At 42.1% G+C, this 17,631-nt stretch overlaps 2 protein-coding genes and 1 long non-coding RNA gene across 3 annotated transcripts in view; all 3 read right to left on the bottom strand.

The window, feature by feature from the left end:
* Positions 1-592: 592 nt before the first annotated feature.
* Positions 593-7,809, bottom strand: LOC118404377 (titin homolog). The gene is made up of 2 exons (XM_035803446.1): positions 2,441-7,809; positions 593-1,639 (listed from the first exon to the last, which is right to left on the bottom strand). The coding sequence occupies exons 1-2, from the start codon at positions 7,769-7,771 to the stop codon at positions 1,202-1,204; spliced, it is 5,769 nt and encodes a 1,922-aa protein (XP_035659339.1). The 5' UTR covers positions 7,772-7,809; the 3' UTR covers positions 593-1,201.
* Positions 7,810-10,734: 2,925 nt separating this feature from the next.
* LOC118404115 lies at positions 10,735-12,143 on the bottom strand. The gene is made up of 3 exons (XR_004829747.1): positions 12,066-12,143; positions 11,376-11,532; positions 10,735-10,866 (listed from the first exon to the last, which is right to left on the bottom strand). It is a non-coding gene; the product is annotated as an uncharacterized LOC118404115 (long non-coding RNA).
* A 1,295-nt stretch (positions 12,144-13,438) lies between these two features.
* Positions 13,439-17,631, bottom strand: part of LOC118404378 — an 11,950-nt gene continuing 7,757 nt past the window's right edge. The window contains exons 10-11 of the mRNA XM_035803448.1: positions 17,538-17,618; positions 13,439-13,594 (exon numbers count right to left, since the gene is read on the bottom strand). Coding sequence (XP_035659341.1) covers positions 13,439-13,594; positions 17,538-17,618 — 237 coding nt within the window. The remainder of the gene's footprint in view (positions 13,595-17,537; positions 17,619-17,631) is intronic.

Below are 17,631 nucleotides of genomic sequence, written 5' to 3' on the forward strand. Positions count from 1 at the left end.
ATAGCTCCCTACTGCAGCTATTTTCGTGTTGAAACTTTTAACTTAGTCTTACGAGTCTTAGTCTTAATGGCACAGTTAAATATATTGTTTCTTGCACATAGATTCCAGGATTGACTTTTGCTTTTGGAAAGTACATGTATTATCTAATGCAAGTTGTGTAGCCTTTCTTTTAGCTGATGGCATGCAATGTTGTTTCCCACAGTGTGTTACGTGTATTTTGTGGCACTCAATACGTTTACCTCTATAAAAGGGAGGTATAGTTTTTGGTTTGTATGTTTTGTGTGCGTGTGTTTTGACAGCAGCAATCACTTCATGTATTGTGTTGATATTTGGCATGTGGGTAGGTATTGTAAACACAAAGGTCACTTTGAGGCCCTCTGGTGGCTGACCCTGGTACTGCAACAGAACGTCCGTTTATGTTTATTTGTATTGTCTTGTATACCAATGTTTTGACGTGGTTGTTTTATGTGAATGTGTCTGTGAAGGTCTTCATTATCGCTTTTCATTTGAAGATGTAGAAAATACTCGATATTGTTTTTCAAAATGCTACCAAACACTTTTCCTGAGTTTTCCTTTATTCTGGTTAAGTATCAAATTGCATGAAATTGCTTTGTTTGAACCTTCTAACCATACATTAGTACCAATTGCATATTCATAACCAATATTGGATATCTTAAAGCTTGTTCAACTTACCAATTAAGTGTATCACAATATCGGGCAACCACCGGGCGCACGCAGCCACCTCCGGTCACAAGCCACATTAAACCAGTTTCATCAGTTTTATATTGTTAACACCCTGCCCACCAGTACTCAGCAACCTTTTTCCTCTGTCCCTTCCTTTATCTAGGTCTGACTGTTCCTTGGCAATTCTCTTCCCTGACTTCTATTATTCACCCTCTAGTAGCCCAGTGCAACGATATGCATCTGCGTATCATCCCTTTGTCCAAATCTAAATTTCAGTCAAATTATCCTATCGCTTACTTAGTATGCTGTTCCCAGACTCGGTGGTAGGTGAGTCATCAAGCTTCTTCCATGTTCTATGGGCCCTACCGGTGGAGGGCGGTTTACTCATGTTACATGGATGTGGCCTAGACAAATAGTTCTGACCAACGATAATCGATAAACGATCGATAAACGATCGATACCCCAACATATTATAAAGACATATCTGTTCAACAGCACTTTCCCAGTATCCTAGTATCTAAAGCATGCCACTTAGACTTGCCATTGAGCTGTGGTGTTGGGTTACACGTAAGGTGGACGTTTCAGCCTTCTTCTTGCGCGAGCTCTTTTTCTTGCGTTTGGAAGTGGTCACCTTTGTCGCAGTTGTCTTCGTTGTTGTAGTAGCCTCTCCGAATGTGAATTTTTGCACCTTGGTCTTGACCTTGGAGGTGAAGAAGGCAAAACCTTTCGCCAGTAGCCCAGTTGGTATGCTAGTGGACGTCTTCTCCTTTGCTTGAGACGAGGCAGACGTCTTGGAAGACGTCTTTGCTTTCTCGATGATGACCTCAGCCCGCATTGCGATGTGCTCATGCCAGCTGACCATGCGAATCTTGACGAATCGTGCCGTGAATGTGCCGCTGTATGTTTTGAAGGAATGACTGACAGGTGTATCGGTATCGACGTTGCCCTTGAATACCTTAAAACACAGTAAGAAATCGTCGATGAAGGTTAGACATCCAGGTAGTAAGATAAAAAAGACAATCGATACTCAAGCAACGGTTCACTATCTCCCGATCGTCGTTGACTAAAGGATTTGCAGTTTAAAGGTATTTAGCCAAATACTGACAATTTCATATGTAAATCTTGATTTAAAAGATAAACTAAATTCGTATGTGCATTTCAACAAGCAATTGGTCTAGTTAATTCCATCTTAAACCAGAACAGCGTTCGTTAATGACAAGGAAGACTCACCTGTGATACTTATTAAGCCATGTTTCGAGCTTCAAAGTTGTTAAAGCACTATGCGGTTCATGGTTTGTACGTTTTTACAATACTACAGGGCTCGAAATACTGGGTGCATGTGCACCCAGGTGCACCCAAAATTGGAACTGTGCACCCAAATATTTTATTAGGTTTATTTATGTAAAGATATCAAGTATACTAGTATACATCATATTCTTGACATCTAAGTGTCAGAAAGATAATGAAAATGTCTGTCATGGTAGTTGTAATTGTTTAAGAATTTGAACTAAGTTTTGTTATTAGTTTTTTCTGACATTTACTTAAACTTAAGTGGTGCACCCAAAATTTTTTTGGTGCACCCAATTTTTTGAGCTGGGTGCACCAGTGCACCTAATCCCAAAAATGAATTTCGAGCCCTGTACTATAATGTCCTTAATTTGTATGGATGCGATTGAATGTACAGCTATTCATCTTTCAAGAATCATCATCTATGGACTGAACCAAACTCTTGTGGTAAAAAAATGCATCTACTTACCACAACTTCTCCATTGGCATCTTTGTACTCTATTTCATCTCCGTTCTCCAAACCGTACGACAGTGTGTATGACGTCACCCACTGCTGTGTCGGTCCCCCCGGCCAGTCCGGGCTGGAGTTCCTCCCCTGTGTGACGATCCCGGTGACCAGCTGAGCGGACTCCAGGTCGATCAGAAGAAACTGTTTGTCGTCGTTGACTTTCGCACACCAGGCTCCGGCCTCGGTCGCCGTCTCTACGCAAGAGAACTTGGCGCGAGTGACGGAGGTCTGGACGCTGAGCACACTGGATGTCGTCACCACGATTGTGATAGTGGTGCTTGCAAATACGGACTGTTTAGAAATAGTGGTAGTGATCGATGTCATCTTTGTTTTCATTTCTGACGTCAACTTTACCACCTGTGATTTGAATACCATTGCTTGCTCTATCGTTTGGATTCCATTTACGGATAGTTGTGCTTTCTTGGTAGATACAGACAGCTCCTCTTTGGTTGCCACTGATTTAGCCGACTCCTCTTTTTTGCTCACCGCATCCCCCTTTTCCAATTTTTCGGTCTTAATGTCTACTGATGTACTGCTTTGTGCCCTTTTCTCTTCTACCTTTACGTCAACTGCTTTGGTCTCTTCGACTGCAGCATTGACTTCTTTAGTCTTTGATTCTCCCTTAACGGCATCCTTCGTTGTCAACTGATTAGCCTCTTGTGCAGTAAGTTCGGTCTTCTCCGTCTTAACAGCTGCTTTCGCCTCTTCTTTCTTGGTTTCCGTCTTAATTTCGTCTACTGTCTTTTCCGAGGCCTTCGTAACGTCTGTTTTCTCGCTGCTAGTAGCTTTGGCTGTCTCTTCTTTCTTGGTTTCTACCTTTTTGGCCTCTTCTTGCGTTTCGGATATCTCAGTTGCTGTTGCTTCCTTCTTTATCTCTACGCTCTCTTCCGCGGTAACTGTACTTTTCTCGGCCTGTGCGACTACCTCTGTCTCTTCTTTCTTGCTTTCTTCCTTTCCAGTCTCTTCCGTCGTCACTGATACCTTCATGTCTTCCTTTGTTTCAACCTTTTCTTCCTTGGCACTCTCAGTCTTTCCGACTACTTGGGCTACTGCTGTTGTCTCGTCGGTTTTGGTCTCTGACTTGGTGGCTTCTTCGTTTGTCAATGATACCTCTGTGGCAGTTTCTTCCTTCTTAGTGTCTACACTCTGTTGCGTGGTAACTTCAATCTTTCCTGTCTCTTTGACATCTGTCGTTTCCTCTTTCTTGGTTTCTTTCTTTTGGTCTAAGGTTTCCTTAGCAGTTTCGTCCTTCGTTTCAGCTTTTCCTTCTTTGGTAACCACAGCCTTCTCGGCAACTTTGACTTCTTTGGACTCTTCTGTCTTGGTCTCTGCCTTTCCCTCTTCCTTCTCTTTGGTTGCAGTTATTTCCGTCTTGGTTTCTACCTCCTCCTTCGCTGTAACGTCAGCCTTTTCGACTACTGTTGTCTCTTCCGTCCTAGTAGCTACAGCCTTTTCAGTCTCTTCTTGTGTCACAGTTTTGTCCTTTTGGGTTTCTACACTATCTTCCGTGGTAACGTCAGTCTCTTTGGCTTCTGTGACTACAGCTGCTGTCTCTTCTTTCTTCGTTTCCTCCTTCATTGTCTCTTTCTGTGTTACTGATACCTCAGTTGTAGTTTCTTCCTTTGTTTCCACTTTCTCCTCCTTAGTAACCTCAGCCTTCTTGGTTTCTTTGGCTACTGTAGTCTCCGTCTTCTTACTTTCTGTCTTTTCAGCTTCTTCTTGTGACACGGACACTGCCACAGTCACAGTTTCTTCCTTTGTGGTTTCTACAGTCTGTTTCGTGGTAAGTTCAGTCTTCTCGGCCTCTGTGGCTGCTACAGTCTCTGCTTTCTTTGCTTCGACACTTTCTTCCTTCGTAACCTGAGTCTTCTCGGCTTCCGTGACGGCTGTCGTCTCCTCTTTCTTGGTTTCAGTCTTTTCCTCTTCTTTCACTGATACCTCAGTCGTAGTTTCTTCCTTCTTGGTTTCCACTTTCTCTTCCTTGGTAACTTCAGTCTTCTTAGTTTCTTCAACTACTGCAGTATCTTCTTTATTGGTTTCTGTCTTTTCCTCCTCCTTCACAGATACCTCAGTTGCAGTTTCTTCCTTCTTGGTTCCTACACTCTCTTCCTTCGTAACCTCAATCTTCTCGGCTTCCTTGACTGATGTCGTCTCTTCTTTCTTGGTTTCAGTCTTTTCCTCTTCTTTAACTGACACCTCAGTCGTTGTTTCTTCCTTCTTAGTTTCTACACTCTCTTCCTTGGTAGCTTCAGTCTTCTTAGTTTGTTCAACTATTGCAGTATCTTCTTTCTTGGTTTCTGTCTTTTCTTCCTCCTTCACAGATACATCAGTCGCAGTTTCTTCCTTCTTGGTTTCTACACTCTCTTTCTTCGTAACCTCAGTCTTCTTGGCTTCCGTGACGGCTGTCGTCTCTTCTTTCTTGGTTTCTGTCTTTTCCTCTTCTTTAACTGACACTTCAGTCGCAGTTTCTTCCTTCGTTTCTACCTTCTCTTCTGAAGTAACTTCAGTTTTCTTGGTGGACTCTTCCTGGACTATTGTTGTCTCTTCTTTCTTAGTTTCAGTCTTTTCAGTCTCTTCTTGTGACACAGATATCGCCTCAGTAACGGTTTCATCCTTTTTAGCTGCTACACTCTCTTCCTTGGTCTCCTCCACCTTGGTTTCTATTTTAGCATCTTCTTCTTTAGTTTCTTCTACAGTCTCTTCTTTCTTGGTATCTGCCTTTTTCGTCTCTTCTTGTGTCTTCTCCGTTTCTGCGACTAATTTTGTCTCTTCCGTTTTTTCGGCCTCTTCCTGCGTCACCGACACTTCAGTTTTAGTTTCTTCTTTCTTTGTCTCTGTACTTTCTTCCTTGGTAATCTCAGTCTTTTCAGCTTCTGTGATTGCTGTTGTCTCCTCTTTCTTGGTTTCTGTCTTTTCGTCTTCCTTAACTGATACCTCGGTCTCGGTTTCTTCCTTCTTTGTTTCTACACTATCTTCCTTCGTAACCTCAGTCATCTTCTCGGTTTCCTTAACTACTGTCGTCTCCTCTGTCTTGGTTTCTGTCTTTTCCTCCTCCTTCACTGATACCTCAGTCTTGGTTTCTTCGCTTTCTTCCTTGGTAACTTCAGTTTTCTCCTTTTCTTGAACTACTGCTGTCTCCTCTTTCTTGGTTTCTACCTTATCCTCTTTCTTAACCTCGGTCGCAGTTTCTTCCTTGGCAACCTCAATTTTCTCGGTTTCTTTAACTACTTTGGTTTCCTCTTTTTTAGTGTCTGTCTTTTTTGTCTCTTCTTGCGTCACTGACTTCTCAGCTATAGTTTCTTCTATCTTGGTTTCTGCTTTCTCTTCTATGATAGCTTCAGTTTTCTCCGTTTCTTCAACTACTGTGGTTTCTTCTTTCTTTGCTTCTGTCTTTTCGCTCTCTTCCTTCGTCATTGAAACCTCAGTTGTAGTTTCTTCTTTCTTCGTTTCCACTTTTTCCTCAGTCTCGGTTTCTTTGACTGCTATCTCTTCTGTTGAGGTTTCTTCCTTTTTGGTGTCTTGCTGCGTTATCTCAGTTTTAGTTTCTTCTTTCTTAGTTTCCACTTTTTCTTCAGTGGTAACTTCAGTCTTCTCCGTTTCGTCGACTGCTGTCGTCTCTTCCGTTGTTGATTCTTCCTTTTTGGTCTCTTCTTGTGTAACTGATACCTCCTCAGACACACTTTCTTTTGTCTTTGTCTCTACGCTTTGTTCCTCGACAACCTCAGTCTTCTCGGCTTCTGTCACTGAAGTCGTTTCTTCTGTCTTTGTTTCGTCCTTTTTGGTTTCCTCTTTTGTCACTGATACCTCAGTTTGTTCTTTCTTGGTCTCTGCGCTTTCTTCTGTGATGGTCTCAGTCTTTTCCGTTTCTTGAGCTACCGTTGTCTCTTCTTTATTGGTTTCTTCGATTTTGGTCTCTCCCTGCGTTACCGCCATCTCAGCTGTAGTTTCCTCTTTCTTAGTTCCTATTTCCTCTTTCGTCGAAGTCTCAGTCCTTTCAGTTTCTTCGACTGCTATAGTCTCTTCGGTTGTGGTCTCTGTCTTTTCGGTCTCTACCTGCGTTACCGTCACCTCAGTTGTAGTTTCTTCTTTCTTAGTTTCCTCTTTTTCTTTAGTCGTAACTTCAGCCTTCTTCGTTTCTTCGACTGCTGTTGTCTCTTCCGTTTTGGTTTCCTCCTTTTTCACCTGAGTTTGTTCTTTCTTGATCTCGGCAATCTCTTCTGTGATGGTCTCAGTCTTATCCGTTTCTTCGACTGTTGTCTCTCCTTTCTTGGTTTCTTCCTTTCTGGTCTCTTCCTTCGCTGATTCCTCTGTCACAGTTTCTTCCTTCTTTATTTCTACTTCCTCTTTCGTAGAAATCTTAGTCTTTTCAGTTTCTTCGACCGCTGTCATCTCTTCTGTTTTAGTTTCCGTCCTCTCGGTCTCTTCCTTCGTCATTGAAACCTCCGTTGTAGTTTCTTCTTTCTTGGTTTCCACTTTTTCTTCAGTGGTAACTTCAGCCTTCTTCGTTTCCTCGACTGCTGTCGTCTCTTCCATTGTGGTTTCTTCCTTTGTCACCTGAGTTTGTTCTTTCTTGGTCTCTATGCTCTCTTCTGTGATGGTCTCAGTCTTTTCCGTTTCTTCGACTGTTGTCTGTTCTTTCTTGGTTTCTTCCTTTTTGGTCTCTTCCTTCGCTGATTCCTCTGTCACAGTTTCTTCCTTCTTTATTTCTACTTCCTCTTTCGTAGAAATCTTAGTCTTCTCGGTTTCTTCGACTGCTGTGGTCTCTTCTGTTGTGGTTTCTGTAGTATCGGTCTCTTCCTTCGTCATTGAAACCTCCGTTGCAGTTTCTTCCTTCTTGTTTTCAACTCTTTCTTCCGTGGTAACTTCAGTCTTCTTCGTTTCCACGACTGCTGCTGTCTGTTCCGTCGTGATTTCCTCCTTTGCCACCTCAGTTTGTTCTTTCTTTATCTCTAAGCTCTCCTCTGTGATGGTCTCAGTCTTCTCGGCGCCTTCGACTGTTGTTTCTTCTCTCTTGGTCTCTTTCTTCGCTGATACCTCGGTCACAGTCTCTTCTGTTGTGGATTCTGTCTTTTCCGTCTCTTTCTGCGTTACGGACATCTCATTCGTAGTTTCCTCTTTCTTGGTTTTCACACTTTCTTCTGTGATGGTCTCAGTCTTTTCCGTCTCTTCGACTGTTGTCTCTCCCGTAATTGTTTCTGTGTTTTTCTCTTTTTCACCAGTCTCACGATCAGCCTTAGTGGTTTCTGCGGACGTAAAGTTACGATGTTGCTTGAGTGTTAATTTGGAGGCCATTCTTCGGCGTTGATACTGACCGTAAAGAGCGCATTGGATTTCAGTTAGAGTCGGATATTAGTGATTGTATCTGTAACCTGTTTGCTGGCACCTCGATTAAAGTGTGTATTAAGCTGGAATCGTTAAAGCAAGGTCATCAGTTAGTTTTTAAACAAGAAGCTTCACTCATATGTACGCACACGCATACCAACAAGACAGGTCTTAAGCAAGGTTTTAAACACAGAAACGACAGACAAGCATGCCCGAAACCTTTTCTTTATTCAACCTCCATAAAAGAAAATACAGCCATTGATGTCATAGTCAATTTGATGGAAATAGTCAACAAAGACTGTAATGACTTGACATAGGCATAAGTAAGCAAGCTGCGAGCTGCAAGCTGCAAGCTGTCACCTACTGTTGAGCTAACATTTGAGTTTACTCATTGTAACGTTCTTACTCTCCTGTCCACCTAATAATATCTTTTGGCTAAAGGCAATTGATATTTTACCCATGACCCCAACGTATCCAACTCACATAACCCACATGCAAAATTATTGAATAAAGATAAAAAGTTTTTTTTTTCGTTAGACCCTCATAACGTCTTATTCAAGTTTGTTCATAAGCTTGAAAGTTGATCTTGTCGTTTCTTCAGGATGCGAAGCTGATGGTATATTCTGAGACGTAGTTTGGAGCCTTGGTGCGTGCATTGAGGACCGCAATCTTACCCTGCAAAACCGGACCGAGGTGTGTTTAGGGACAACTAGAAAGTAAGGCGTTCATGGGAAGACTTGCCAAAGTTTAGGATAGGCAATACCTTCACCAAATTCCCATTCAATTCTTAACACGTTTCCTTTTTTCCTATATTGCCAGACAAGTCTATCTTCAACAACAATCTTTCATGTAGAGTTTGCACATGTTATATGCTTAAATGAAGTATATACTAGTATATGGATCTCAAGAGTTGAGAAAATAAACCTATTACGATCAAAGTCAGCCTAGAGAAAGCAGAGAGCATTACACCGCTGCTTTGTTAGATGTTTGGAAATGAAATGCAAGGAAAGTTCTAGATGTGCCTTTTGCAAATAGAAGGTACCAAGATGCCAGCAAACAGGCTACATATACATGTAGTAATGTACAGTTTATTTGTATGTTTTGATATGATCTTTAGATAAACGCTAAACCATTCCAATAAAGTAGGAAAACATTATTTTGGACACTCTGTGCTCAAATAAACACCAGAGTTGTTATATCTTAGTATTAAGTCTAAGTACAATATAAAGTTGCAACGTATCGATTTATATTTTACTCACCCCCTCCCTTTGCTAACATGCATGAAAGTGCTTAAGGGTTCTGCGTTTTCATCTTGGTCTTTTTGTAACGGTATTACTTAGTATACGAATTTACAAATTTACAGATGTAACCGTGGATTCTTTCACAAAAGTTTGTATTCGTTAGACATGTGGTAAACATTGGTAAACTTCATTAATTTCAAGTAGAAGAATTTAACCCACCTGCGATCTCTCCTCCGTCAGTTGAGACTGCGGCGACCTTCTTCTCCAGCTCCACGATCTTCATCTTGTAGGTCCAGTTCTCTTTCGCGAAGCTCGTCAGCTGACTGGACCGGACGTGCACGAACTTGTCTTCTTTGTCTGTCGTTACCAGAACACAAGACGATAGTAAAATGGTAAGTAACTTTTGATATAATCTTAATGATTCAATGGATCTGTATGATTTCCTTCAACATTATGTTTTTAGGTTAAGGTTCTGTGCTCATGTGTTACCTTAAATACAAACCATAGAAAGAAAGGTCCAATCACAAGTAGGGTTTCTGGTGAATCAAATATCTAGTTTAGTAACTGGTGAAAGGTGGCGGTACCGGAAAAGCCTGCGCGTTTCCTAAATATATCCAGTCGCGTGATTTACTGCTACCTCGCATAGAAACATGGACCCCCAAAACCAAAACCGCTGATTCAATTCTAAGAGCTATGCTCCCTTAGTTCTTTACAATTTCCGCGAGTATAATTAATTTTGTTAACTACAAGAAGCAGCAAAATAAGTGCTATCAATATTGATAAGCTTTTGTAAGTGATAGGTTAACTCACCTGCCCAACCAAAGAACTTGACTTGCACAGTGTAGGGCTGTGCACCCCCGTGAGTCTCGGTGACAAGGAGCCTCCAGTACCGGCCCTCCCCGGTGAAGTCACCAAACACTTGTGCATCCTTACTCTCCGCTACCACATCAGCGAACGTCTTCACGTCTTTCCACTCGTACGGATCTGCCGTGGAAGACGTCTGGAGGGTGAACGTCTTAATGTCGTGCGTCTTGTCCCCGAAGTTGGTGATGCTGATCTTGGTGAGGGTGAACGTCATCCGGAAGTCGTAGACGATGAACCACTCTTTGATGGTAGAGTCGTCCATGGCTTTCCAGTAGGTCTTAGTGCTGGTAACCAGGGTCTTGTTGGCGTCATACAGGACGCCTTCCTCTTCCACGGGTGTGCCGGAAGCCTCGATGGCCGTCGGTGGGTGTTGGGCGAACCATTCACCTGCACAAATATAGAGTGACATACATAAGTAAAGATAGAGTTTCACTGTAACAACATCACCAATGCTAATATACTTTATATGTAAGAGAAGGTAAAGGTAGCTCCATAGCCTTTTTGTAAGCTGAGGGGCAGTAAGTTGTTACCTACTTTGTCAAGGACACGGTATTGAAAGTTGATAACACCCCCGCCCCCCAACCACTTTTGCCTCCCCAACCAAAGTCAGGTACCCGTGTTTACACCTGGTTGGAGAAAGGAAAGCCTTTCCCATTAGGGCACAACATCAGTAGCATGGCAGGATTTTAACCCAGGACCTCTGGGTTCTCGACTAAATGCCATACATTTACCCCACACGACCCCTTACATGTAGCGGTAACGAATTCCATTTCGTTGCAAGTCTATAAGCAAATGACCATTTCACATTTAATGAAATTTCTTACCTTTTGAACCAAAGAAGTCGACGTTCGCGATGTTCGGCTGTTCTCCCCCGTGCGTGCTGGTGACCAGTAGCCGCCAGTACCGGGCAGTCGCCGAGAAGCAGCCGAACTCCTGCGGCTTCTTACTGCCAGGCTTCACCTTAAAGACAGAAGAAAAACATCCAGACTATGTACAATTTCCTGACAATAGACGTACCAACTACTAAGTATCTAATACCAGCTTAGACATGAACAAGAAATAGCCAAGCTTTTAAGTTTTTAACTAAGGATTGACGTGTCCAAATATTCGTACCTTCCTAGAACTATCGTAGATTGGAACTCGTTGCCATCAACTCCAACCGCATTTGAAGTCAGATGTGCAATGATTAGGTGTAAAAGGTTGTTCATTGCAGTATAACTAGCTTTTGTCGTGCCGCAAAAGCTTGGTGTGTTATGTCCATGGGCGATTATACCGACCATACGGATACAGAAGCTGACAGTGTGTTGCACCGAATGACATCTATACAGATACAAAAACGGAAGCTGTTGTGTTTCGCCGAGGGTTGTTATACCGGCTATACAGATACAGAAGCTGGTGTGTTCATAATGTTAAAGGGTGGTTATACCGGCTGCACAGACACAGACTTTGATACAGCTACAGATACATACCTTTGCCACCTCCAGCACGTCTCCCCAGTGGTGCGGCTTGACGCATGCGGCCTTCTGCAGAATGAAGGACCTGACGTCATGAGTCGTGTCGCCGCAGTTCGCCAGGCGGAGCCGGCTCAGGGTGAAGCACGACTTGAAGTCGAAGACGATGTACCACCTGTTGGAGGTATTTCTTGATTATTTGCTTTTAAATATAGACAATGTGGCACTGCATGAAGTTAGTACAATCTTTTAACAGTGACCGGCATGCTAGATAGAGATGTCTGGAGCGGCATTATTCGTGGTACCTAGTACTTCAAGGATGTACGGAACTGTACTGATACAAAGAAATAAGATTGATAAAGTTAGTAATGATTTTCGCCGTCGGTCGATCCTACCCGCGATCGGGCCGTACCTAGGGCGACACGGAATGCCCCGTGTTGTACTAGTATCTTATTTATATCATGTCAACCCGAGGAAACTCAAGAGCAAAAGATGGCGCGCGCAAGCGAACTTGAACCGACCGAATCGACCTATGGAGACCCGGACTGTGCCGTAAAATACAGTCACACAGAGTTAGAAGCATGTCTTCAATGTAACGGCTTATGAATTGAATGAAACTATATTTTGCTTGAGATTTCTATACATGTTTGGACATGGTGAACCTGTGCATCGGTTCAAACATAATTTCCGGAATTGAGCGTTTCTGACCTGTTGAGGTGGCTCTTGCCGTCCACCACAGGAGACCAGTACAGCCCAGCTACCGGGTCCAGGACGTTTGCTGCCTCGCATTTCATGCCGTCCTTCTCCTCTGCAGTACCGGAGGACTCAATCACAAACGGCGGCTCGCGTCCGATCCAGCAACCTGTAGGGAAAAGGAACAGTATCGGCTGGGTGGATAATTGAAGTATTGTATATTGTTGCCTCAACCAAATGCATGGCAGAAATCGTCTGATATGTTTCTGATAGCATTCAATTAAGAAGCAGCGGGCTAGTTTGACAATGCATGTTCAATGTATACACAAGTCATTCGTATGTGTCATCATCATTATTGTTCAGTGCAATACTGCTATGTATACGTTAAGTAGAATGACTCAATCACCCACGGTGGTTCGCGGCCGATCCAACACCCTGTAAGGAGAACAGTATCGGCTGGGTGGATACTTGAATGGTATATCACATAGTGTTGCTTCAATCAATCACATGCCAGAAATCGTCTGATACCCACCTTTAATAGCGCAGCAATCGGAATAGTTTGATAATGCCTGAGGATTCATGTTCAATCTTTTTTAGTACACATCTTAAAAATTCCCTTCCAAGATCAAGGGTATCTGTCTACCCATTTACTTATGCTTGTTGATCACGTGCATTATAAAACAGACATCTTTATCCTGTACAAGATGAATAGTATACATATATTGTAAAAGCATAGGACAGCCCTTTCTCTCACGACTTAGTATCATCAGGAGAGCGCATGGCAGAGAAAGAACATAGCATACTTTATTCTTTTAGAAAAGCCGTTAGTGGCGTGCCCGTAGACACGCGACTAATCTTCCTGGACTTCACGACAAAATGCAATAACATAGTGCATACATACAAGACACATTTGTCACTGAGTGAATCGGTTATTACAGGTATTCGTTATTGCTGATTATTGAATTACTGACCGTCGTCACACACTATCTCAGCTCGCATGGCGATGTGGCCGTGCCAGGTGACGGGGCGAATCATTAACCCTCAATTAACATATATTAATTAATGAATTACTGACCGTCGTCGCACATTATCTCGGCTCGCATGGCGATATGGCCGTGCTACGTGACGGGGCGGCTCATTAACCCTCAATTAACACATATTATCCAATGAATTACTGACCGTCGTCACACACTATCTCAGCTCGCATGGCGATGTGGCCGTGCCTCGTGACCGGGTGGATCATTAACTCTCAATTAATATATATATATATATATAAATAAAAGCATAGCATATATATATATATATATAGCATATATAGCATATATATATATATATATGTTGTGACCTGTACTTAGCTCGGTTGTAAACTGTACAATAAAGGTCTTCATTTACTGACCGTCATCACACACTATCTCGGCTCGCATGGCGATGTGTTCATGCCAGGTGACAGGGCGGATCTTGACGAACCGCGCGTAGAACGTGCCACTGTACTCGGCGAAGGAGTGCACCACGGCCGAGTCTCGGTCCACGTTTCCTTCGAACACCTTTGGATGGAAACACTCTCGATTACCTCATGCACAATATTGGCAGACACAGAATAGCTTTTGCTAAAAGTAATACATTGAAACCCTCTGCTGAAGTAAAATGCTATTATGAAAGAAATTTGATTGTAACTAGAAAGGCCGACATTTGCTTAAGAGCAAATACAGCATATTTCAGCCATACCCCTTCCCACGCAACATTGGACTGTTCCAAATCACCCCTGCGCAAAAATGGAACATCCTCTTAACAGTACATTATCCCCCAAAGTGGACTGGTATTGTGAATTGACTCCAGGTAAAAACAGAGCTTGCTACTATTTTTCAGAAAATGACAATAATCACACCTTCCATTCAGAAAATTTTCATCATGACTGAAAATTGTTGAATGACTTCATGTAATGTCATTAACAATTTTCAGTACGATAACTAGGTGTAAGTTTAAAAAAGTATAAGCTCCTTGTGACGTGGGTACATTTATTATTGCAATGAACTTTTTTTATTCAAGTAGGGCATACGATTTAATAATTATCAAGCAGGTGCAGGTACTGTAGGAGCGTTTGTTTTCTTCAAGCTGTAAAACTGTTAAACTGTTTTACTTTGTATGCAATCAACCATCGAGCCTATTCTTATTTTAGTTTAACAACTTCCTGCCAGACCCGGAAGATACGATTGAACCTTGTTCGAGGATTTATTTTCGTCTGTCTGGTCAGTCTGTTCATACCCTGGCGCTGAGAGTGTTTTATTGGGCTGAAACTCTGGCAGTTTAAAGTTACTTACAATTTAAATGTTCTAAGTTTATGCCAAACAACAACAGCACTAGGAAATGTGGCCACTATAGACAGGTGGTCACTATAGAGAAAATGCTGATCTATTGACTAGGAGCCATACGTTACACATGATTTCAGTACACTGATCATTAATCATATAAACATTGCACAGGTAAGCCAATTGTTTAGATGTACAATTAAGTTCAAATAATTCTGAAGAGAAATATTGATGAGAAAATAATCATTCTCGCCACTGTCTAACTTATAATTACGTATCAAAACTAAACGCAGATTTTCTAACTAACGCACCTTTCGCCGACTTCATCATAGGACCGCCGGCTATCAATCAAACACGGCTGTTGATTAGACTTAGAGTTTCAAACAGTCATGTGCTGTGTGCCAGTTGACAGCGAACTTCATGCTACGTGATGTTTTACATTGCTTGGACCTTCTTTCCTACAGCGGTGCTTCTACAAAATATTTAGACTGTAACACTGAGTTTTATAGAATAGAATTTGACGCAGAACAGCGTTTTTTGCTGGGTATTTTTTTTGAAACATGTCCGTGGGAATATCAGCGAGGCGGCGACGTAGGGATATCAGACCGTCAACAAAAGTCGCACGGCGGCTAACGGCGCAGCGAAGATACTAGCGCTATAAATAAGCGCTTCAACTAAGGATGGCAACCCGTACAATATTTTTGTATACTGTTGAGCTAAGTAAAGTTTGTTGTTTATGAGGTTTTAGTTGTCTTTGAAGCTTTGACCCGAAATATTTTAAAGTCAAACTGCTGAAGAGAAGTAAGTGACTGCTACGATTATCGTAGATATGGCCCTAAAAAAACTGATAAAAGAAGCCTTCTCAATAGCCTAAAATGCAAGAGCTTCCGGGGGGGCTTCGCCCACCTGGGTCCCCCCCACAGTGGCCCTGCCCCTGGACCCCGCCAGGGACATTCGGCGGCCCCCGGACCCCTGTCCGACGCTTTGAAAAAATCCTGGCGAGAAGTCTGTACGGCCTGAGTCTTCAAGTTAACGTATTGTGTGGTCCCGCTTATGAATATTAATTAGCCTTCGCTTTCCTCTTCGCTGATTGGCTGAACCATTAATTGAATTAACTCTTCCTGCCGGCTAGACGCAGGTGCAGATGTCGGCTCTGTGGGGTGAACGTCCGAAAGGTCACGGCATGGAGAACGAAAGAAAACCAATTTCCCCTAAAAAAAGTGCTGTAATTAAGCCTTTTACAGTACTTTATGCCAAAAATTTTACTTGGATCATTTTACCAACTATATTATGCCTATCTATACCAAATGTTACTCATACCAGGGTACAGGGGTGCAAAATATACCGTTATAAGACCGTCAACAACAGTCGCACGGAGCTAACAGCGCAGCGAAAATACCATCGCTAGCGTTTCAACTTCGGATAACAAGTTATAAGTACTGTTGAACTCAGTAACGTTAAAGTTTGTTTTTAGTTGCCTTTGACGGTTTGACCTGAAACAGTGTTACGCTAAACTCCTGAAGAGAAGTTAAGTGACTGCTGCGATTATCATAGATATGCCCCTAAGAACTGATACAATATAAAGCCTTCTGAATAGTCTAAAATGCGAGAGCCTTAGGCGGGCTTTGCTCCCCCTGGCGGGAACACTGCTATATACGGGATCATGAGGCCCCGCTTATGAATATTAATTAGCCTTTGGCCTCCTCTTCGCTGATTGGCTAGTTCTTTGATTCAATTAACTCTCCGGCTGACGCGCACAGGTGTGGCTCTGTGCGGGGTCACGGAAGGTCACGTCAGGAGGCCAAAAGAAAACAAATTTCCCCTCAGAAAAGTGCCAAAATTAATCATTTTAAAGTTGTTTATGTCAAAAATTTTACTTGAATCTTGTTACCAAGTATCTAATGCCTATCTATACCAAATTTCAGGTCATTTAATTGTAATACCAGGGTACAGGAGCCAAAAGTGTCCTTTTTTGGTCAAAAATTGGCCAAAAATCGCAAAAATAAGCATTTTGTTGCACTGTACACCAAAAGTGTTATTGAATTTATATGAAGGGATTATCAAGGCACATCTGTGTCAAATTTCAGCTCATTCGGTTGCAATACCAAGGTACAGGAGCCAAAAGTGTCCTTTTTTGGTCAAAAATTGGTCAAAAAATCGCAAAAATAAGCATTTTGTTGTACTGTACACCAAAAGTGTTCTTAAATTTATATGGGGGCATTATCAAGGCACATCTCTGTCAAATTTCAGCTCATTTGGTTGTAATACCAGGGTACAGGGGCCCAAAGTGTCCTTTTTTGGTCAAAAATTGGTAAAAAAATCGCAAAAATAAGCATTTTGTTGTACTGTACACCAAAACTGATATTGAATCTATATGGGGGACTTATCAAGGCACATCTGTGCCAAATTTCAGCTCATTCGGTTATAATACCAGGGTACAGGGGGCCCAAATATACAGTTTTGGTCTTAAGATGACCAAAAAACCTTAATAAAATCATTTAAGAGACAGATATGGAAAAAATGAAAAAAACGCCCGAGGGTATTGGCCCACTCTTCCCTTGTGCCAAATTTCAAGTCATTCGGTTGAGGAACAACGGAGATACCGTGTTCTGAAGATTTGACAGGAGAAAGAAAGAAAGAAACATTACGAATACAATATATTTCACCATACCTATGGTATGGCTGAAATATAAAAAGCATATCAATCTGCTGAAGGAGGCATAAAGGTCATTTATAAAGAACTGAGTGTATATATCTTGTGTATATATTGTGTGTATATGTTGAAAATAGTAGATTGGCCATGGTTACTGACATGTAGCTAGGCTATAGGGCACAGGTCAACATCAGCAAGGGCATGTCTTCTTTATTTGTGCACATGTCTGATTTACATGACGTGTAGAATTAACAAGTGTATTACGCATATCTTTGTACAGTGACCACTCTGGATAAAGTGTGCATATATAAGACACTTAAAGAAGTTTATTTGCATGTTCGTGCCCTAGGGCTAATTGCAAGTACATGGTATAAACATAGTAAATATACAAGTGACAATGGACAGTTATGAACAATATTCTACTCTAATACTAGTGTTGGCTATTTCTAAATATGTCCTTTGACAAGAGAGGTGTTCTTCCTCAGGAGTGAAGACACCGTGACATGTTGAAGGAAATATGACACTGACCACCAGCTGCCCGTTCTCATCCTTGTACTCAGTCTCATCCCCGTTCTCCACTCCGTAGGAGATGGTGTATGACGTCACCCACTGGACGTCTCTC

Source organism: Branchiostoma floridae, chromosome 17 (assembly GCF_000003815.2).
Source record: "Branchiostoma floridae strain S238N-H82 chromosome 17, Bfl_VNyyK, whole genome shotgun sequence".
Classification (NCBI taxonomy): domain Eukaryota; kingdom Metazoa; phylum Chordata; class Leptocardii; order Amphioxiformes; family Branchiostomatidae; genus Branchiostoma; species Branchiostoma floridae.

Coding starts and splice junctions, on each gene's coding strand:
- LOC118404377 (XM_035803446.1), bottom strand. CDS start 7,771: ATGGCCTCCAAATTAACACTCAAGCAACATCGTAACTTTACGTCCGCA. Junction 1,640..2,440: donor ATGCCAATGGAGAAGTTGTG/GTAAGTAGATGC, acceptor CTGTGTTTTAAG/GTATTCAAGGGCAACGTCGA.